General features: G+C 54.3%; 1 protein-coding gene across 7 annotated transcripts in view; it reads left to right on the top strand.

The window, feature by feature from the left end:
* Ube3b (ubiquitin protein ligase E3B) overlaps positions 1-18,725 on the top strand; it is a 52,270-nt gene extending 33,545 nt beyond the window's left edge. For 6 of the 7 annotated variants that reach the window (XM_046464310.2, XM_046464313.2, XM_046464311.2 and 3 more), the window contains 10 exons: positions 211-330; positions 5,106-5,282; positions 5,385-5,495; positions 7,684-7,821; positions 8,109-8,174; positions 9,572-9,630; positions 11,956-12,138; positions 12,561-12,672; positions 15,580-15,672; positions 16,680-18,725. In XM_046464310.2, coding sequence (XP_046320266.1) covers positions 211-330; positions 5,106-5,282; positions 5,385-5,495; positions 7,684-7,821; positions 8,109-8,174; positions 9,572-9,630; positions 11,956-12,138; positions 12,561-12,672; positions 15,580-15,672; positions 16,680-16,871 — 1,251 coding nt within the window. In that variant the 3' untranslated portion in view covers positions 16,872-18,725. The remainder of the gene's footprint in view (positions 1-210; positions 331-5,105; positions 5,283-5,384; positions 5,496-7,683; positions 7,822-8,108; positions 8,175-9,571; positions 9,631-11,955; positions 12,139-12,560; positions 12,673-15,579; positions 15,673-16,679) is intronic. The other variant, XM_058585540.1, reaches the window with a different exon arrangement.
* Positions 18,726-22,586: the final 3,861 nt, after the last annotated feature.

Below are 22,586 nucleotides of genomic sequence, written 5' to 3'. Positions count from 1 at the left end.
TGGCCCAAGTTCTGCCATATTTCTAATTCCCAAAAAGTGCTGTTGGGGACACTTCCCGTCTCACAGGACCCCCCTGACCAGCAGCACACACCAAGGCATCCCATTCTGGTTGAATCTTGTGTGACTTAAATTTCAGTAATTTTGTGGAGTGGTTTTTATGGAAACATTAGTTGTTGATTCTTTTTCTGGTCTCATCTTTGCTCATTTCAGAGAGTTCTCCTGTTCCGAAACATGGTTACTAAGGAGAAAGAGAAACTGGGGCTTGTGGAAACCAGCTCCGCCTCCCCCCACGTCACTCACATAACTATCCGTCGTTCCCGGATGTTGGAGGTGAGTGGCGAGTCCTGCAGAGGCTGATCACGGAAGTGTGCTCCCATCAAAGAGGGTTTCCGGTGGATGGCCGACTGCCTCAGAACTGTTGTGATCACTTGTTCGTCTCATGGCTCTGAAATCAAGACTCCAAGAGTAGGAAAGGGGTCGTTTGTCCTGTTGACTGCTCAGAACAGCTGCTCAATTAAACATGTCCTCAGGGCTGGGGACCCATAGTGAGGGTCTCTAGCTAGAGCATCAGACTCCTGGTGTCTCTGAAATGAGGACAGATCTCAGCTGCAGCGGCCACCCCACCATCCTCAGACTTCATCATCCCAGCAGGCAGCCAGGCCACTACCTGTGAATGCAGCAGAGGGGGAGAGGCTGTGACACACCCACTGAGCCACACAGAGCTGGGGTCTTTGTAGATGCATTGTTGCCCTCCTAAGCCAAATCTGGACTCCAGAGTTAAGCAGAGACTTCATATAATTTAGAGCCTGGTACTCTGTCCTCAAGTACTTTACCTGTGTGTCAGGAAATTATATGCTGATTTGTTAGGATGTGAGTGGCAAGGCCTGTGGAAGCCTGTCACAAAGAAATATGCCCTGCAAAACAGGACTCTTAACACTGACTGCTGTCTGCTGGAGCACTGTCGTGGTCAGTGGGCCTCCCTGTCACAGCTGTGCTGTCCGAGCTCACCCTCCCCTGGGTCGCATGTGTGCATCCTGCCTGTGTGTGCTGGTCCTGCCAGCAAGGGCACTGATGGCTGAGCTGCCAGTCTCCATTCCCAGGAGGGCTTGGCTTGATTTATTTGCTGTTTGCCCTGCAGACTTTTATCACACTCTGGCCGCAGTTCCTCATTTGCATGTTCTGCCAGAGTGAGACAGACAGGGGGTCCCACCACAGCCAGGCCATATAGCCAGCCACCAGCACATGGCGTCAAACAGCAGCCCTTCCTCCCATGTCTTCATTTCCTCCGGCAGTGGCAGTGCGTTTGCACCACATTGTGTCACTCCTTACGGGCAAGCCTACTTTAGCTCCCTGACCGCTGGTGATTGACACCTGGAGCGGTTAGAAAAGGCAGTGGGTGTCAAACAGTTGATGTTTTTAATATTCTTAAAAGTAGAGATAAGGAACTTAAGTGCCCACAGGGACCCTGTGTAGGTCCTGTGCATGAGCAGAGCTGGCCACGGGCGTCTCATCCCAGGAGTGTTTTGTTTGCATGCTGAACAAATGGAAATACCCTCCATTTTCACTCCCATTTTTTCTAAAACGTGACCTCTCACTCTGAGCACCTCTACCTAAGGAAAACAACCCCCACGAGTGACAAGTTTCATCCAGCCTAGTGTCAGGGAGCAGTAGACATGGGTGGGCAAGTGGGAGCAGGTACCTCTCCCCACAGAGGCCATCTCTGTTCCAGCCTTCCTGACTCACCACATGGAGGTGTGGGCTCCAGAATGCTCTGAAGTTTTGAAACCAAAATTCAGGGTTTCATTTGTGACCCTCAGATCTCTTATGCTGTGAACTGATTAGATTCTACCGGGGGCTCAGAAGAACAGATGTTTCCCACTGAACTCAGCCTGTTTGCAGCCTCTACTTTGGCTTGAAGAAGCAACCTTGTCATGCTACAAAACTCCCTTCTCCAGCACTTCTTTGTCAGACCCAGATGCAGCTCCCCTGTCTGTAGAAGACTCAGGCCCACCACCCGTCGTGCCCAGTCACCCACCCCTGGAGGAGTTAAGTGAGACTAGTGTCTCCTGAGAGGGATGAATTCTTCAGTTCTCTGATCAAGCCTCCTGGCTCGTAGAAATTCACTCGGCATCCTGGTTCTGCAGGACCCACTTCTTAAAATACGCCCCTCAGAGGGACCAGAGGAGAAAGGCTATCTTAGTTCTAGGCATGGTCCTTTTTCTCTTTCCTTTCCATGAGATCATATTTTGTCATGAAATCGAGTTAGGAAGGGAGAGGAGTGTTTATTCAGTTACCCCATCGTTTTCCTGGTGTGCTAGTTTGGTTATTAGCATATGAGCGCCCAGTGGACCTTACTTGATACAGACACAAGGGGGCATCAGGAGGCTGCTGTCAGACTCACGCTGTCCTGAGCTTTTATCCGCCTCCTCTTCCAGAGACTGTGGACGGCCTCTCAGGCGTCCGGGGTTAGTCCAGGGTTAGTCCAGGACCCGCAGGAAGCTCCCCATAGAGCGAGCCTGGGCTGGAGCGCTGGGATTTCAGAACTGGAAAACCTCACACAGACTCCTCCAACCTTTCCCCTTCCCCTGTCAAAGGCAGAAATGAGGCCAGAGAAATTGAGATTCTCAGTCAAGGTCATTTGGGAATCAGTGACAGAGCCAGGCCCGGGAACCAGGTTCTCCCTTTCCTAGCTCAGTGTTTTCTGCATCTGCCCATTGAGATGCAGTGGAGAAAGGAGCACCAGGCTCCCCTCGTCTCCCCGGGAGGCATATGTGTCACGTCGCACAAACACACCAGTTCCTGAAAGGCAGAACTGTTCCAGAGGAGGAGGCTGTGAATTCCTCTCTACAAAGCTTTTCCTTTTTTTTTTTTTTTTTTTTTTGTACTGGGTATTGAACCCAGGGACACTTTGCCACTGAGTCACATCCCCAACCCTTATTTTATTTTTTATACCTTTATTTTATTTATTTATTTTTACGTGGTTCTGAGGATTGAACCCAGGGCCTCACCTGCACTAGGCAAGCACCAGGCTAAGCTTTTTGGAAGGAGTGGCTAAGGCGGGGCTCACGAAGCAAGGCTGAGGTCTGGATCCAGCAGACGTTCCCGGAGCACAGCCACGTGCAGAAGGCGAAGGCCTCCCGGTGCCATCCTGGTCAGTCCCTGTGGCCCTGCACACATCTGCTGATGAAGGTTCAGTTAGGAAGCTGGTTTTAAAGCAGAATGGAAAGACCCCGCCGCTCCCTGGGACCATGTTGGCGTCTCCCCACCTCCTTCATTCACTGCAGGGCGCAGCTGTCAAGGTGGACACGGTGCTGCTGCAGCCTCACAGCGCCGTCCTAGTTCCCCCTTTTTTTCATCTACCTTAATGGTTCGCAGACTTTATATGCATAGAAAGTACTTTTCAAGTATGCGTGCACAAAACTGTGTTCCTGTTCCTACTGGTGACCGTTGACTTCAGAGGTAATTTCTTCCTGACTCACACTTTGGAGCCTAGGACCCCTGATAGGATTTGGGACACACATAGGGCAGTCCTTTGGATCTCTAAAGGAGCATGGCAGGAAGGCACCAAGGGTTCCCCAGAACAAGTCTTGCCATTCTAGCAGATTGCTGTTTTGCATTGTGACCAGGTGAGCAGACTGATAGATGGGTGGATGGCTGGGTGCTGCGGAGATGGTCTATACAAATGTCATGAAAGCGTGGGACACGGCTACAGCGGTGACTGTGGCGTGGCCTCAGGAGCATGTTAAGGTTGACTTGTAACTCATTGTGTCACAGTATGTAAAGACATCAGCTTCACTCTGATGATGGTTCCTCTTATGCTGGGCCGGACATCTCCTTCCCGGGCCCTGTCTTGTTCCCTAATTTTTATAATCACTTCTTTGAAATAAAAATCTCAGCACTCTGATTCAAGGAATTCACTGAATGACCGAATCAGAAGCCGGGATGACCTCGACAGGTGAGAATCCAGAGAGAAAACAAAATAGCCCAGTAGGAGAACTCTGAAACTCTGTCCTGGGGCCACACTTGCTGAGTTCTGGATGAGGGATATGGGCTAAGTGACTGAGTGACTGCTTTTTTTTTTAGTTGGTTGGTTGGTTTTTTCCTGGTCCTGGGGACAAAACCCAGGACCATGTACATGCTAAGCTGCACTTTACCACTGAGCTACACCCAGCAGGTGCCTGTGTGTTGAGGGAGCTGACCGCAAGACAGAGATGTGCTGGCGCTTTTCCCCACGGCCCCGGCCCTCGCTGATGCCCAGCAGCTTTCCTGTACCCTTGTCTCTGCCTCCCACCTTGTCCTCTGCCATCTGCCTGCTCTGCTGCCAGTAGATCTTTCTAAAACAGAAAACCAGACTTTCTTTTTCTTTCTCTCTCTCTCTCTCTCTCTCTCTCTAAGTTGGTTCTGGGGATTGAATCCAGCGGTGCTTTCCCACTGAACCACATCCCCAGCCCCTTTTGATTTTTTTCTTTTTCATTTTGAGACAGGGCCTCACTGAGTTGCTGAGGCTGACTCTTTACTTGCAGTCCCCTTCCTCAGCCACCTGAGCTGCTGGGATTACAGGCGTGCTCTGCTGCACCTGGCTCAGCCTTGTTTCTTCCTGCCTAAATTCTTTGCCCCCCACCACCACCCCAGTTGCCCTCAGGATATAACCTTGATTCCTCAGCAAGGCCCTGTGTGATCTCAGGAAAAGCGCCAGAGCTGAGCGACGTGGGAACTGCATTTTCCATTTTATAGTGTTTCATAAGTTTAGCTTTTTTGCCCATGAACTAAAAGATACTCTTAGCATTAAAAGGAAAGAGAGATCTATCTTGTCCCAGTTTTTTCATCCTTTGTCTGATGGCCAAGAGCTTGTCATGACTCATTTTGTCTAATCCCCTGTCTGGCTGCTGTGTGTCCTCTTGAGGGCAGCCTCCCCTGGCCAGAGAGCAAAGCTATCGCATCCCCCTAATAGAAATTTCCTTTTAGCAGGCTCTCATTCAAAAGCCAGCGAGGACCGTTCTTCCCGTGCCCTGCAGTTCCACCGGGAAAGCTTCCTGCAGGGGGGAGGAGCCCTGAACTGTGCAGCAAGCTGTGGGTTCCCAAGGGCCGCGGTTCTGTCTTGGCAGGATGGCTACGAGCAGCTCCGGCAGCTCTCCCAGCACGCCATGAAGGGCGTGATCCGTGTGAAGTTCGTCAACGACCTCGGGGTGGACGAGGCTGGGATCGATCAGGATGGCGTTTTCAAGGAGTTCTTGGAAGAGATCATCAAGAGGGTGTTTGACCCGGCACTTAATCTGTTCAAGGTGGCTGGGGCTGCAGGTGGGGTTGGCAGCAGCCAGACCTGGGATGAGAAATAAGAACAGGGCACTGACCTCTCTGCCCCTCCCTGTCCTTTTGCCTAACAGACCACCAGTGGGGATGAGAGGCTGTACCCCTCGCCCACATCCTATATTCACGAGAATTACCTGCAGCTCTTCGAGTTCGTGGGGAAAATGCTGGGGAAGGCTGTGTATGAGGTAGGCACAATAGGGAGTGGGAGGCAGCATGGGAAACGAGGTGTGAGAGGACAGGGGCTTCAGGTACATCCATGTCGTCAGCCCGGCTATGGGAACAGCCTGTCATCAGGGTGGATTCCAGGAAAGGGGCGAGAACCAGGGGGTGGACATAAATGCTGGGTTTCTCCATGTGTTGTCTCTTCGAATCCTCAGCAGCCCTGTGTTGTGCTCTGCGTCCTCTTTATTGATGGATGAGAGAACTGAGGCTTGAGAAGCCCTTGTCTAGATAGTGGTAGGAGCAGAATTCGACCCAGGCCAGCCCCGTTCCCTGAGGTGTGGGGGGTGATGTGCCGAGCCCGACTGCCCTGGGAAGCTTGGTCTCTGTTGTAGGAAAGCAGCATTTTATGGGCTTTGATAGTTTTTTGGTTTTGGTTTTGTGGTGCTGGGAATGGAACCCAGGACCTTTCATGCTAGTGATCATTCCCTACTGCCGAGGGACACCTCCAGCCCAGTTTTTAAATCTTTTGTGATTTGAGCAAGTACTGTAGAGCCGTCCGGGGCTCCTGGAATTGGCCTGCAGGCTCGAGTGAGAAGGCTGGGTGTGCCCGTGGTCCCAGGGCTGGGGCCCTCTGTAGTGAGTTAGCACAGGTGAAGCCCTCCCCTCCATCAGTGCCAGCACCCTACCCTGGCTCCGTCAGCACTCACCCTCTTGTCATTAGGAGGAACACCAAGTTTCTGCTGCTCAGGCCCCTGGGGTAAGGCTGTGTTGGCTTCTGCTGGCTTCAGGGGAGGCCCCCGCACAGCTCCTGATCCCTGTCCGTTGACGACAAGTCAGGAGAGCCTGGACTTTCTCCAGGCTTTCTCTAGGCTTTGAGAGTCTGCTCCCCAGGAAGGAGAATATTCAGCAGCAGCCAGTCTTTTTGGCCTCATCACAAGCCCTGGCCCTGGGGGGCTTGGTGTGGCACAGAGGACGCGAGCTGCCCGAGCTGCCTCATCTTCCCCATGATTCTAGACCACCACCCTTGACAGCTGGACAAGTTGCGGGAGAGAGGCCTCGTGGGGAAACTGCTTTGACTCTGTGACTGTTCCCCTCTCTCCTTGGACGCTTCTGTGGCCCCAGACCCCAGCCGTCTGAGTCCCTGTGCAGACACCATCCAGTCCTCCTGCCCTGTGCTGGTGGGTGGCCTGGGTTTTCTTTGCCTCTGATTCCTTGTCTGCAAAATGGGAGCAGTTCCTCAGTGGCTTCCCATCTTAAAAACAGACAGACATTAGAGGCCACCTGGGCACATGCCATGACTTTGCTTGTAGCTGTGATGGACCCCAGAATCCAGGCTAGCCAAGAAGCTTGGCCTCTGCCTTTTCTGAGCAGCCTCCCCATGTCCCAGGCCTCACTTCTGTCGCCTTCTCCCTTTCCTCTGACGGTCACAGCAGTGATGAGATCAGTTGGACAGATCTCATCAGGTCATTGTCACAATCTGAGTGACCCTACCTTCTGAATCTCTGCAGTCCACATGCCTCTCTCCATTCCTTTCAGCCGTCGTCACAGTTCAGTCTGTACACGTTTTCTTGTGACATTATACAGGGGCTGCCCAGCTGTGTCCCTGCCTCCTGTCCTCCTCCAGTCCTTTTCCTACATAAAGTGCAAACCTGTGGAACACAGATGGCAGTGAGCTTACAGGGCCTTCCTGTCTGGCCTCGTGGCTGCCCTCCCCCCCAGGCAGGGCTGTGACCAGACAAACCCACACTCCACCCGGGGCGTGCCTGTGGCCTCACCCTAGGGCCTGGCGCTCCTCTAGGCCTAACTTAGAATCTCCTCTTCCTGGAAGCTTCCCTGCCAGCGTCTGAGAGCCTGTCTCTGTGCCCTCTGCCTGTGCCCACGGCCCTGCTCTGTCCCTGCAGCTGCAGAGAGCCCGGCAGAGGTTGAGGCTGTGCTTCGGTCCTGTACTGAGAGACTTACTCTGAGCCCATTCACAGTGAGAAAGCCGACACGCTGGCCTGGTGTGGCCGAGCTGGGATCTCATCCCTGGGCTGTGTGGCTTCAAAGCCTACACTCGTAGTCCCCAGGGGCCCTCAGCTGTGTTTGTTTAACGATGGGGAGGCATAGCTCTCCAGTTGAAGACTGAGGTGGGACCTAGAGATGCCCTAGTCTGGTCGCCGAGTCAGAATCCTGGACAGTGAAGTCATAAGCTTCGTGTCTTTTGCCCCACAGGGAATCGTGGTGGATGTGCCCTTCGCCTCCTTCTTCCTGAGCCAGTTGCTCGGGCACCACCATAGCATCTTCTACAGCTCCGTGGATGAACTTCCCTCTCTGGACTCAGAGTTCTATAAAAACCTCACCTCTATTAAGGTTGGTGCAAAATGGCCGGTGACTGAGCCAAGCCCCCAGGGCTCAGCCTCACCCTGTCGTCATGGTCTCTCCCTGTAGCTGCTGGGGGCCCCACTTCCTCTTCTGGCACCCCCTCTCAAGGCTGAGACTCAGCTTCCTCCCTCTGGGTGATGAGTGGCCCTCGCTCCCAGCTGGGAGCAGCCACGGTTGTTAATGTTGCCCTAGCAGCACCTCAGGGAAGGCTTCTGGAACTCTTCGAGAGGCATAGGGTCCTTGACTCTGACATCTCCCCTTCTCTGTTCCCTTAGCGCTACGATGGGGACATCGCTGACCTGGGCCTGACACTATCCTATGATGAGGACGTCATGGGTCAGGTAGGTTGCCTTCCTGACTGGCCTCCTTCCTGCCCTCCATGGGCTTCCTGAGACCCGCCCAGCTTGTGTTTCCCTCAGAAAGACATCCAGGAACCAAGGTCTGCCCATTAGCTGGTCTCTTGTCCCCTCCCACATCCCTTCTCCCACCTGGTCAGGTGGGAAGGCTCCCCCTTTCCTTCCATGTGGACCTTGTGTGCTCATCCCTTGGGGAGGTCCCCACAGAGGTGCTACTTTGCTCATATGGCATCTTAGGGCCATTCATAGGTGGCAGAAGATTCCCCACGCTTAATGTTGCTTTTCCACGTTGACTGGCCACTGCAAAGGGAGCCTTATGGCCTGAAGCTGGGAGATGCCACCAAAGAAGTGTCTCCAGGAGCAGCCCTGTCCTTGTTTGCATTCATCAAGAGGAACAGGAAATCGTGGCAGTGGGCTTGTTCCTGCCACAGATGCTCCTTTTGGCTTGTCTCTGAAGTAGTGTCCAGTGGAGACACCTGTGAGGCTCTCTGTGCACAAGGTCTGAGGGCTGCTCTGGAGACACACCGTGAGCTAGTTAGTGCAGAGCTGGCTTCTTGGACTTGAGGCTTGTGTCACCTCAGAGAGGTCACATTTTGCTTATCTTGCAAAAGTATCGTCTACCAAACATGAATCCTGACTGGACTGTGGGAGCCTGCACGCCCACCCTCCCCGCAAAGGCCCTGAGCATGCTGCTGGGCAAGGGCCTGAGAAGCCTGGGAGACTGGAACCCTGGTTCTGTGTGTTGACCTCCAGTCCCCACAGTCACTTGGCCACTGAACCCTTCTTTGAAAGAAAGAAGTTGCTGTCTAACAGAATGATTCTCCCAGCTGGCTTTCAGTCGGGGTGTTCCCTAAAACCCTTCGTGGGAAACAGGTGAAACGTGACCAAGAAATTCAACTGTAATATGAACATGAAGATGAGAACCACCTAGAACACAGTGCCTGGAGGGGCTCCCTGTAGGCCTGTGTCCCCCCTGGACTTTTTCCCATGGGCATTTTATGAATATTTTTTCACACCATGTATACTGGCATACCGTCTGTTTGTCCCTTTTCAATAAGTATACACTCACCATATTTTTTAATAGCTGCACAGTATTCCCAAGTATGGTTTACCAACATTGACTTAACATCCTGCCAGGGCCCACCAGGTTTCCCTCTGTGACATGCCGCAGCCTTCGTGCAAATATTGAAAGATCAGATGAGAAGAAACCTTTTATATTGCCCGTGGAGTTGATGTTTAGCCTGAAGGTTTTGTGAGAAATGATCGCCACCAAACACCTACCATCTTAATTCCGTCATTATCATGGACTTTGGTGTCGGGCCCTTTCAGCTTTACTTCCACATTAGAATTCTCTCTAGTAATCACTCCCATCTTCTCCCCAGCTTGTTTGCCATGAACTGATTCCTGGAGGGAAGACCATTCCTGTTACAAATGAAAATAAGTGAGTATAGCAATTAGATTTTAAGGTCACCACTTGAAAAGACTTCATTCTGGCTCTCTGGGCTTACATGAGAATTTATTAAGATAGATTGAAGTAGAAGGAGGCCATAAATATCATAATGGAATTTACTGGTTACAGTTCATAGGCCAGAATTGTATTAAATTCGATTTGCAAAATAAGAATTGACGATTTATTTTTTGCGGTAGCTCTTCTAAGGTCAGAGGCACCCAGGCCATGGCGTTGGTGGGAGTGTGATGGTGACCCTGGGTGCAGTCAGATGAGTTCTGAGGCACACTCTCTTGATCCTGGAGTGCACAGATGCAGGGATACCTTGGAGAGACAGCTCACACTGGAATGACAGCCTGTGACAGTTGTAGGAAATGCTGTTCTTAAGAAGACGCAGTGATGAATTCAGATGCAGCAGACACGTACTTAGACATGGGGAACCGAGGGAGAGCTGAGACCCCGCAGCTGTTGTCTCAGATAACGTGCTTTTTAGGAATCTGTCAGAAATGTCAAACCTTTGGGTCCCTAGAAGCAAAACCCCTCAGTGCACTCTCGTCCACCCAGCCCTGTTCTTGCCTAATTAAACAGTGGGACCTGCCAGGAGGAGTAGACGTCGGCCCTCTTGTCAGTCTTTGTGCCAGCTCAGCTGGGATTGAACTGTTAATCTGGGCATGAGTCTCTTCAGTGACAGGTGAGGGCTCAGTCCCACCTGGTGAGTCATCTGGATCAGATGGCTGTTACAGCCCAGTGTTCCCGAGCATCCTGTTCTCTCAGATTGGGTGCTTCTGTCAGTCTGCATGTTTGGGGAATTTTTTATCTCAACTGTCAGAATAGTCAGAAGAACAGACACCTGATTCATCATGATTGAAATACACCAGCTTTGCCACTTGGCCACGGGGCACCAGTTTGAAAACTTTGAAAGAACCAAGAGCCCAGGTTGAAGGGACTTCCCTGGGGAGGAGACTGGACCAGACTGGAGCGTCACCAAGAGCAGGGGGTCCTGGTCCTGCCTGCACGCCACCTGTAACCATTTCTTGAGAGGGCTACCTGAGAAATGTCTGCCTACAACAGCTTCCAGAATATCTGGCTGAAAAGAAAGGCTTGTCAGTGACAGCCATGGTCACATAGTATGGGTGTGGGGTATGGCCCCCCAGGGAGCCACCTTTGCTGGGAGCCATAGCATAGGGACCATGGTTTGAGCTGTGTGTACACGTGGCGTGCAGACGCTGGCCAAGAAGGTAGGTCTGTGCAGGCTGAGTTGGAGTGAGACTCCTCCCTTGCTGTGAAGCCTAACGTGAAACTCATTTCATAGACTCCTGTGTTCTAAGCCTGAAGCCTAAGTCAGTCCTGCAGACTGACCCAGAAACTTCCCCTGCTCACTTACTGGGTTTTGAAGTTTCCCATGCTCCAGCCCTCACCTGCCCCAGAAACTGAAACAGTATCAGTAGCCTGCTTCACAGACTGCCTGGGAGGAGTGGCAGTGATAGGAAGACTCGTATTTTAATGTGTGAATGTTCAGGTGTGCTACCAGATTTTTTAAAATAGGAATGTTTTCGATGTCATTGTCTCACACCTGAGCATGATGGGGCAAAACCAATTTATTTGAACTATAGTTACTTGGAATTTGTGAGAGTCATAGCTGGGCTGGATTCATGTTCTTTAAGCCCTGAGTCACTGATGCCAGCCAGCTTGTTGGAGTACATTCAGCCTGCTCAGATCACACCCTGCAGTGCTGGATGAGACCAGGTGTTCATAAACACCAACCCCATGAGACCGCCTCGACTGGGCAGTTGCTCTGATTTCCAGGTTGAACTGAGGTGTAACTTGACTGCATCTGTGGGAAGCATCCTGCGGGTCTGCCTTCTCATGACTTTAGACTCTTGGGCCGGATGAGCAAGTTTGCACTAAGGTTTCAACATGAAACCGTCTTTCTCTACTTTAAGGTTTGTTGGAGGACTTAATCATATCATACTCGGTTGTGTCCAGGAGGCTGAGATTAAATAGAAGTCCAAAAAGTACCTTTGGTACAAAAGGACCCTCTTCTTACCTGTGAGAATCTCACTTCAATTCCTGATGTAGTGGGAGGGGCCTCCGGGTGAGTGAATGGGAGCATGCCCTTGGGTGCACTCAGAGTGGCACAGAGTGTACTGTTCAGGAGAACTGTCACCATGGTTGTCACTGTTACTGGTCTGGAGAAATGCTCTGGTGTTATTTGTGTTTTGTAAGATGGTTCGGAAATGACCAGACTCATCCTTGAGTGCATTGATTACAGCCTGCCATGTCCTCTAATTCCCGTTCTTTTCTCTTTCTTGTTAACAGAATTAGTTACATCCATCTGATGGCACACTTTCGAATGCACACCCAAATCAAAAACCAGACAGCCGCCCTCATTAGTGGTTTCCGTTCCATTATCAAACCCGAGTGGATCCGGATGTTCTCTACCCCTGAGCTGCAGCGTCTCATCTCTGGTGACAACGCAGAGATTGATCTGGAAGATTTAAAGTAAGGGTGGTGGGAAGGGAAAGCTGAAATTCTTAGGCCTTCTAGAAGGCAAGCAGTTCCTTCACTGGGTTCCTCTTGGAGAGAATTCCAGAGCCCCTTGCCACACCGCCGCCGCCTCCCTGCAGTGGCGGGGCCGCTTTGGAGGAAAGCCCACCCACGTGTCTGCCCAGGTACTGACGATCTCAGGACTTGGCTTTCTGGAGCTCTGGAGCATGGTGTCCTGGGATCTCAGGTGGCTTCCACTGGGCTTCTGGGCTTCTCTGTGCCCGTCGAGCTTCCAGGGAGCTGGGGTCACCGAGGCGTGAACTTGTGCATTGCCGAGGCTTGCTGTGCGGCTGTGCCACTCGCCTGTATTGCCCCGCCAGCCTGTGTTGACGGTGCCGACGACCGCGTGCTGCTGAGCCCTCTCTGGTTGTTTTCAGGAAGCACACGGTGTACTACGGTGGCTTTCATGGAAGTCACAGGGTCATCATCTGGCTCTGGGATATTCTGGCCTCTGATTTCACACCTGAGGAGAGAGCCATGTTTCTGAAGGTACTTTATTATTACCTGTATTTTATTATTCCTGGGGGCGAGGATAGTCTCATAAACCCTGGGCAGCTGATACCAATTTACACTGGAACAGGTGGGATTTTAGGAGGACCTCATGTCACCAGCTCCTCCTTTCCCCAGGCAGCCTACCAAGCAGTAACCAGAGAGGGGTTTAGAGTCGAGGCCTGTGGGACAGTCCCTGCACGGGCCACCAATGTATCTTCTGGGCTCAGGGCTCCCTCTTCCCTTCACCTGCGCTGGCCTCGCTGATATCATTTTTCCTTCTTTCCTTTCAGTGTAGAAGTAAATGATGCTTATTATCTTAAGGAAAGACAGACAAGTGATGTTTATATAGCCCTACAGTCCTGAACGGTCCGGCAATGTAGGATTTTAAATGGTCTACATTCCTGCCTCCCCAGGACGACCTCCATGTCCCCTTCTTCTCAGTAGTGAAACATGTACATGCAACACACTCGGTGTCCCCAGGGAACACTCTCCTCAGTCTGGTATCGGTGTATATTTTGCAAACAGAGGGACTGACCTTGGCCAGTTCCCTGCTTCCGTGCCTGTGAACGTTGCCCACCGCACTGTGTTTTGGTAACTGACATCTGCTGAGTGTGGGTGCTTTAGAACACTGGGTGGCACACAGACTTGTTCTGTGTTATGTATGTGTATGTTTTTATGAAAACAGAGTCATTGTTTGGCTTCCTGTGTTTCTGTCTGGCAGCAGACTGTGAACACCTTGCCAGACTCTGGCAGTGAATTAAGTGCCTTGAAATATTTTCCTCTAGGCATTTGGGTCTCAGTCATCTTTCGTTTTTAATATTTTTATTAGTTATTGATGGACCTTTATTTATTTATTTGTTTATATGTGGTGCTGAGAATTGAACCCAGTGCCTCACACATACTAGGCAAGTGTTCCACCACTGAGCCACAACCCCAGCCCCTCTCAGATAGTCTTGTGTGGCCCCATTGGTGAGGCTTGTGGCACTGTTGCCACCAACTCAAATGGCTGCTGGTTTTCCTTTTCCCTGGTCAGGTGTTCCAGGGAAAGTTCCTTCCTGCCGAGACCTTCCCACCCATTCCATTCTCATTCAGGGACTTGGGACAGAAGGCGGACATGACTCCAGAAGTTGACTCTGGGAGCTTTGGCTCACGTTCCCATGCTTTGGCTTCCAGTGTGCGGGGCTTCACGCCCTTTCTCTTCTGGAGAGAGGACAGCCGGGGGCTCTTTGCTGTGCAGTCGCCGGCCCACACTGTGGGCGTGAGTGTTCGTCTGAGTAGCCTGTCACCAGACCTGCGCTCCTGGTTGCGTGTGAGCCTCCCTCGCAGGGACTGCACACAGGCTGCAGAGCCAGGTGGGGGAAATGGGACTTGTACTCTGCAATGATGGGACTCTGCGTTTTGCTTTTTTTTTTTTTTTGTACTGGGAATTGATACCAGCCGTGTTTTATCAATGAGCTATACTCCCAACCCTTTTTATTTATTTTATTTTGAAACAACTTCTAAGATGCCCAGGCTGGCCTTGAATTCATACCCCAGCCTCCTGAGTCGCAGGGATCACACTTGTGCACCACCGCGCCCAGCTGACTGTGCGTCTTTTAACATCGTTAGAGCCGAGTACCAGAGCCTTCCTGTGGCAGCCAGCCCCGGCTTGCAGCAGGCAGCAGTTCTGCGTCCGCCTGGCTGGATGTGCAGTTGCTGTGTGTCCCTCATCCTTAGCCCAGGACCACCTGCATTCTGGAGGTGCAGTGTCCCTGGAGTGAGGGGATGAGGTTGTGTTGGGAGTGCCTGGGACAGCATGGGGACAGCCGGGGAGCACAGCAGTGCAGTGCACATACGAGCAGCAGCAGCTGCTGTGATGGTCTTATAGATAAAACAGAACAGAAATACATTCAAGACCTTTAACTGTTTGAAGTATGACGTACATAAAACTGTCTTTGCATGATCTCAGGAATCTCACAACCCTGCATTACATTGTTTAAGTGGTCATATTTATAAGACCCAAACTCCAAATTGGCCACTGAATTTTGGTGTCATAAGTAGCCTATGCCTGTATACTCTAGAGAAGAGCATTTTGGTCACTGTTGAATTAAGGAGGGGCTAGTTCCCTCACGGACTTCAGGTTGTTCTGATGCATCTGTCCAGACAGGAGCCAGCGCGGTTGGGGCTCTAACACAGGTGCTGCTGTCTGGAGAATGCCTGGAGTCCGTGCTGTGGAGGGAAGTGTGGGTGCCCTCCGCAGGGCCCACAGCCAGTGCCGGGTACCCTGTCTGCTCCTCAGCCTTGCTGGCTCCAGAGTCATGGTCCTTCCCACTGTGCTAAGAGCAGATGAGTGTCTTGGAGGGGGGCCACAGGAGCCCCACTCAGACCACTGTGCACGCCAGCAGGCCAGAGCGTTCAGGTGAGCAGCCCACGGTCTCCTCGTGTGGCTGAGAACCCAGCAGGACACTGAGGGTGTCCATTGAGTGCCATTGAGTAAAGCACTGGTACCACTCACACCAGGCTCCCTGTGCCCAGCTCTGAGGCCCCAACTCAGGGGCACCCACGGAGCACCATCAGTTTCAGCCTGGCCCTTCTCAGTGCTGCCATTGTATGGTCTAAGGAAGGGTGTCAGTCACCATTCTGTTCCTGGCTGCGTGACAATCCCCTTTGAGCCCTGCCTCCTGGGGATGTCACACCAGTTTCCTGAGTGAGAGTTGGCGCTGTTCCTAAGCTCCCCTTAGTCACCCGTCCTCCCAGTGCTGTCTGGTGAGGAGGATTTCATGTGCTTTCATCCCAGAGAGCAGCACCCTGTCACCCCTCCCCTGGTTCAACAGTGGTCAGTGATGCAGTGACCAAGAGGGTGCATGTGCCCAGGTGACTGGGAGCAGGGGCTCCTGTGCCCTCTGACCCCGTCTTCTCTTGCAGTTTGTGACCAGCTGCTCCAGACCCCCGCTCCTGGGATTTGCCTACCTCAAGCCCCCGTTCTCCATCCGCTGTGTAGAAGTGTCGGATGATCAGGTACCGCAATGGGGAAAGAGCAGTCTGGGGCGGTGCTCCCTGACCTCCCCCTGGTCTGCTGTGTTCGCTGTGTGGGGCCCTCCCCTGCTCTGCACGTCAGCAAGGTGACGGCTGGGCTCCTGGGAGCTGGTGAGGTTTCACAGGTCTCATGGCCTGAGGGCCAGAGGGCGCCCGCAAACCTAGGCTGCAGTGGGACCCAACTGTCTGGAAGTCCTTTCTCTCCCTTCCTTGGTGATGGGCACCTGGGTGGAGGTGGGGACATGCTGTTTTTAGTGGCTGCTGGTCTGGCCAGGGCTCCGTGTCTGAGGGGCAGTGTGGGTGAGGACGGATGCTCAGGACGTGGACAGATACAGGCTAGCACACCGGCTCCTCTGCCTGCTGGCCATATGTATCTGGGCAAGTGGCCTCATTTCTTTGCTGTTGAAGAAGAGTGGCCTGGGGTCAGCTGCTCTGTGTCGTGAGTCTGCCCACTGTGTGTGTCTAATAGGATCCCATTCCATAAAAGCCCCGTGGCCTCTGGGTGTGGCCACTTCTCCTCATGTACAGTCTGAGCACCTGTCCCTTCTTCATGTAGGACAGATGCAGTCCTCAGCCTGCATACATAAGGGAAAGCTGACGCACGTTCTCGTCTGCCATGGGCCGCAGTCCTGATGAGGTTAGGCAGGAGATGTCAGTCTGCATTCAGAAATGTTCTGCTCCCTAGAGTAATTGTCCAGTGTTCTGCTCTTTGAAAATTGGCTAAGTGGTCATCGGCCGGCAGCAGAGGGCCCATTTCTGAGAGCTAAGTCAGAAGGATTCCCCTGGAGCCCTGGGGGCTGGGCCTGCTTCCGGATCCTCAGCCTCTCAACTCGGTTGTCCTGAGTTTGGGGCTTGACCTAGCGCAGTGTTTGCTCGCCCAGAGGACAGCACCCATTTCTACCCCAGTACTCGGAGACTGTCCAGGTCCCCTCCCTGCTATGGGCCCTGCCACATGCCTCTCGACCCAAGACTATGGTGTGTGCTTACAGGACACTGGAGACACCCTGGGCAGTGTCCTTCGGGGCTTCTTCACTATCCGCAAGCGGGAACCCGGGGGCCGCCTGCCCACCTCGTCCACCTGCTTCAACCTGCTCAAGCTGCCCAACTACAGCAAGAAGAGCGTCCTCCGGGAGAAGCTGCGCTACGCCATCAGCATGAACACGGGCTTTGAGCTTTCCTAGCTCCCACCCGGCCCTGCCCGCCTGCCCTCTCGGGCTCCTGGAGGCAGCTCGCCCTGGGAACAGGAGCAACACATCAGGTGACATCGGCCCCCAAACCCTCTATAGCCATGAGGCTCCCCTGTGGCCTCAAGAACTCTAGACGCACAGGGCGATGCTACCAGCGCTCTCGGCGATGCCAAGGAGAAGGGGGTGTGGAGAATAAACCTCCCGATTCTGCCTATGTGGGTCCTCTTTCCTACTTTCCAGGGGCCTGAGGCCCAGGCCTGGTGATTGCAAAGGGGCTTCTTTTTGATAGTTGGGTCTCTTTTGAGTCTTTCCCCTCTTAACCCTCTGAGTGAGCTGCGTGTGGAGCAGCCCCAGGAACTGAGTCTGGAGTGGTTTCATGGGTCTGAGCACACGACGCCCCTACACAGGAGATCCTCTCCTTCCTTTCTGGGAACCCTACTCAGGTAAGGCCTTGCCAAGCCTCTATGCACCCCACAGAGTCTCTGCCCAGGCGCCTGGGCCCAGCTGCTGCCCCAGGAGGCCCAGAGCACCAGGAGTCCAGGTGCTCTCAATTCCCAGCTGAAGCCACACGCCCGCGCAGCCTTCCCAGGAGTCCTCAGCAGCAGGCCGCTGTCAGGGAGCCTCACTGGCAGGCTCCTGTCCTATGCATTCACCTTGCATCCTGGCTTGGGAGAGAGCCCACTGGCCCTGAGAGCTGCTTCGTTCCGGCACCCATGGCTGTCACATGGCCTTCTTGGCCCAGAGGTCCATGGCTTCTTCCCTGCTTCCCGGCCCCACTTGTTACCTAATGAGGAAGCACACCCTGGCCTGAGGGACTACTCCCATCAGCAGGGGCAGTGGCTTTGCTCCTGAGCATCTGGGTCCTGCCGCCCCTCGTCCTCGGCAGGGAGCCCAGCCTTTGCGCTGAGGGCTCGGGAGGCGAGGACATCACTCACCTCTTCACCGCCTCTGTGTGGACGTCCCTGTTTTCTTTCTGTTTCCATTTCATTTTCTTACTTCATTTCCTCTTCCAGCTGCTGTGCTCCTCTGCCTGCCTCTCCCCTTTATCCCGAGAACTTTCTTCAGATCCAGGGAATTGAGGCCGAGGCCCTGGGAGTGGTCTGTGGTGACAGCCACCCACCCTCCCACCTCCTCACGTTCCTCTTGCATCCCCACCACCCAGTTGAAGCCACAGTAGAAGCCAGGAGCACCCGGGCCCTCTGCTCCAGGCTCTGGTTTAGTGCCGACAGCTCTAGGGAGCGCCGAAACCCGCTCAGCGCCATCCTGCACATTGGTAGCAAAGCAGGCACGGCCTTCTCCCAGTGCCCGCCCGCCCCCGAGGGCTTCCGCAGGTGCTGCTTCAGGCCTGCAGGAGCCCCGGGCTTCTGGGGGATGGGCTTCTGGGGGACAATGTGTGCTTCACTTTGGTGAAAAGGTGGTGAGGAATTTAAAGACACAAAGTTGTCATCATGGCTTAAGACTAGTTGGTGATCTCTGTTCCTGTGGACCTGGCGCCTTCGGAGCTGTGCTCTGTGTGTGGAGGTGCTGGGTGGCGTGTCACCTGCCCAGGGAGACGGGGCCCATCTTGGTTTGCACTGAGAACCAGAGTGGGGGCTTGAAGAGTGGTCCATAAGCACCAATGTCAACTTCACCTGTTTGTGTGACGAGGAGGGTACTTGGTGGTTCCACTTAAACGTTCCTCCTCAGCAGCTGGGACATTGCACTATAAAACACTTAGTCTACTTTTATAGCTGGTGTCACTGGCACCTTGATGGCTCTTGATGGCTCTAAAATGTTGTGGTTTTTTTGTTTTTGTAGGTAACTTATTAAGACATGTCAGAGGCTTTATTAAATTTGTACTTGAGCACATGATGCCTGTTGTGCTTTTTATCCAGCTGGGTGCCTGGTTGGCTCAAGACAGGGTGCTGGGCCCCGGATGCACAGACATCCCACGTGGCGGGAAGACACCTGGTAGGAGCGTTGGCCCCTTGTCCTGCCTGCCCCCAGTTCTGCTGGCGGAGGTGACCCGTGCAGAGGAGCATCCTCAGGGCCTGTTCCTCTGCCTCCTTCCCGAAGGCCACCATCACCCTGGACTGGGTGTGTGTCCTTGCAGTGACAGTAACTTACAAAAGCTGAAATGCTTGTTGAAAAAAAGTCCAGACACCTCAGGTGCAGGCGGGCTGAGATTTGGCAGCCGCTCCCGGGAGCTGCCCAGCCAGGCCCGTGCTCAGCCCAAGGAGCCTGTTCTAACCTGTGGCTTTCCTGACTCTGTTTGGGTGGGTCCTCCCCTCACCCCCCTCTGGATCCCAGCAGCTCTGGATCCCAGCGAGTTCTTTCTGCCCTCCCTGGCCGGGGAGCACCTGAGGACTGAACACTCGGGCAGGGCCTCGAGAGGCAGGCAGGAAGGCAGGCGCCGCCCTCCCCAAGGAGTGTTCTCCCACAGAACATCAGCACCTGGTGGGAAGTGGCTGCAGAGCCCCCGACATGGCAGCAGCTTCCAGTCGAAAGCCCACCTCTGTTCTGTGATGCTGGGGCTTCCCTTGCAAGCCATCCCTGCAAAGAGGAAGTTTGTCTTCATAACTGGGGAAAATGAGTGGGGTTTTGTCTCAATATGCTGACGGGACTGTAGTGCCTCCCAGCAGCCAGGCAGAACACAGTTTGAGGCCCGCTGGCCCCGCTGTGGCCTGAGGTGGACGTGTGGGCAAGCAGGTGGGCACTCTGGGAGCTTGGTTAATGCATAAATCCAGGGCACCCTTAGGTCTCAGGATTATTTCCTGGAACTTCTTAAAACTTCTTAAATTCACCTTAAAACTTAAATCACTCTTCAAACTCCAGAATGACTGAGAGACTCTAGAAAATGGTTCATTCCGTGCACTGGGCCTGGAGTCGGAGAGGTGCAGACCTCCTCCCCACTCCTGGTCCCACGACCTGCAAGCCCAGCTCAGTGCTGTTTCCTTATGTGGAAATGGGCGTCTTGGGCCTGATCAGGAGCCCTGGAGTTTGATCAGGTAAATGTAAGACTGCCCAACTCAGTTCCTGGGCCAGACGAGTGTCTCCAGGACCGTCTTCCTGCCCCTTCTCCCTTCAGGAGGCCCCGGCTGCCGTGGCCCTGTCCATCAGGCTCTGACCACGCCTCCAGGGCAGCTCTCGTCGCTACCCCCAGCCACAGCAGAGCAGTGGAGAAAGTCCTCTGTGTTGTCTCCTTGGGATTCATGAGGATGGAGGGACGTCACACCCCTCCCTGCTCTGCCCAGGGCATCATCTGAGTGGACACATAAGCAGGGGCGCTTCTGCCTGATGCAGGCTCGTGCGGCCCTGGGGCGCCTCACTGCTGCCCCCCACACCCTTGGGTTAGATCGACATAGAAGATGCTGAGCTGAGGCCCAGGCTGGACCCCCTGCTTCCCAGCCCTTGGAGCAGGGGTCAGAATGAAGTCGTTTCCATGTTGTCCTCGTCTGAGCTGACATTTGTTAAGACGTGTGCGTAACAGCACGCTCTGGCTCCAGAGCACCCGCTGAGGGTTCAGGTGCGCAGGCCTCGGAGCAGGGCATCTGGAACACCCGCAGCTGGCTCCTGGGCAGGCCCTGCTCCTTGCGCAGCCCTTTCCTCTCCCATGAGCAGGCCCAGCGGCAGCCACCATGCAGCAATGCTGTGACAGCAGAAAGGGCCCGAGAAGCCCAGGCTGTGCTATTGGTAAGCCGCCAGTGATCGTAGCTGCCAATACTGTCACCAGTACTGTCATCACAGGGGCCAAATAGACATCCTCTCTGCTTTGTTTTTCACATGCCTTGGTGGGACAGCAGGACGTCCTGGGGAGCTTCTGCCGAGCTCCACTCAACCCCAGGTTGGTGGGTCCCCTGTGCCTTAGCCCTGCTGTGCCCTAAGCTCCCAGCACCTCTCCTTCATGCTTCTCCAAGCCCCTGGCAGCCAGTGGTCCTGGGGCCCTCGGGAGGGGAGCAGGGTCCTGGGGCAGTTGACAGACCTCCCAGCAAGGCAGCAGGACAGTCCCCCAGTGACCACGCCAGAAACCCCATGCTCCAAGGTGGCGGTGGAGGAGGCAGAGGCTTGAGCCCCCCTGCTGAGAGTTCTGCTCCAGATCCACAAATGTCCCTGTCCCAGATCTGTGAGCAGGGCCGCAGCAGGCCCTAAGGCTGGTGCTTTCTGGGCGAGGGAAGTGGACACGGAAGAAAGGAAGACACTCGTCTGGGTGGCAGATGATCTTAAAACCTCCATGTGCTAGAAATGGGTGCCTTGGCCTCCAGGCCTCGGTGTGTGAAGGAGGCTGTTCTGAGGCAGCTGCTCCGCCCGTTCAGGAGCCAACCCTCCTGCAGCTCCCCTGGCCAGCCTGTCAGGAGGTCGGCGTCACCAGAGCTTGTGCAGTGCCAGGAGCAGGACCCCCAGGCTGGATGGCAGAGGGGAGAAGGCATTGGGGTCGCCAGTAAGGAAGCGCGGGTGGGCGAAGCCTGAGGGCCACCAGGGGCAAGGTGGGCCGCTCCTCTCTGGCCACAAGAGCCCTTCCTGCTTCTCTCTGGTTCTTTGTCCCTGAGGATCTCTCCAAGGCCACCATCTTTGCAACTCAAGCCTCACGACCAAAAAGGGACCTCACTCACTGCCTCCCCGTGACCAGAGGTCCTGGAGGAAGTGTGGGGGGCAGGCAGTGACTCTGCCCCCAGAGGCCCATCTGCTGGGAGCTTGGAGTCCTGGGGTTGTGTCACACTGGTGCAGAACATGGCCTGCCCAGGCTCATGGGACAGACCTACTCTTCCCAGTACGGCCAAGCCCCCAGTCCCCCTCTCTGGGGTGTTTGGGGCAGTGTTGCTCAAACACCCAAGGGCACCCGAGTCACAGGGCGACCCCGGCTCACTGGGATCCACATGCGACAGGCTCGGTGCAGCTGCGCACAGCCACACTTGGAGAACCAAGGGTGGCCCAGCGTTCTGGCTGGTTATTCAGGAACTGGGGATGAACCCTGAATGTGGCTCAGTTCAACTGAGTGACCCTGGGACAATTTCTAACTCCCAGAGCCTTATTTCCTCAGTATTTGGTAACAGCACCTGTCCGCTACTGCACAGCATGGGGTAGTGGTGGAGATGTCCCTGTGGACTCAGCCAGGCTCCTCATCTGAGGAAAGGTGAACAAGGGTCTCTACTGGCCGGATGCACAGCATACATCTGTCATCCTGGTGACTCGGGAGGCAGAGGCCAGAGGATCGCAAGTTTTCATCCCTCAGTCTGAGTTCACTGCCTTGGGGAAGGGTCTGTGCTGGACGTTGGGGAACCCGGGGTGCCCTCTCCAAGCTGGACTTTAGAAGTCAATGGAAACAGGCAGAGAGCCGGACTCTGGAGAGAGCGGTCCCCCTGGACAGGCAGGCGAGTCTAGAGTTGGGGCAGGAAGACACGCTGTGACCCTTTCCTGTTGGGATTACAGGCGTGAGCCACCACACCTGAGCGTCAGCCTCACCATCCTGGCCCAATAATGCTGCCCCATGGCCAGCCTTGACCTGTCCTGTCCACCCAGGACCCTGCCCCAAGGAGGGAGCAGCACCCTGTGTGGGGCACTCAAGGGCTTGGCATGCCGCCTGCTGATGGCTGTGTCATGTCACAGATGGTGCCAGATGGGCTGGGCAGCTGGCAGGAGTCCCAGTCAGGAGCCAGCCCAGGGAGCCCAGGCTCGCCCTCAGTCATCCAAAAAATGAACATGGAGGCCTCCCCACTCCAGGCCGTGCTGGCT

The sequence above is a fragment of the Marmota monax genome, unplaced genomic scaffold (genome assembly GCF_021218885.2).
Source record: "Marmota monax isolate L192 unplaced genomic scaffold, Marmota_monax_Labrador192_F-V1.1 WCK01_AAM20220418_F8-fsc00269, whole genome shotgun sequence".
Classification (NCBI taxonomy): Eukaryota; Metazoa; Chordata; class Mammalia; order Rodentia; family Sciuridae; genus Marmota; species Marmota monax.
This window is presented reverse-complemented; position numbering and strand designations above follow the sequence as displayed.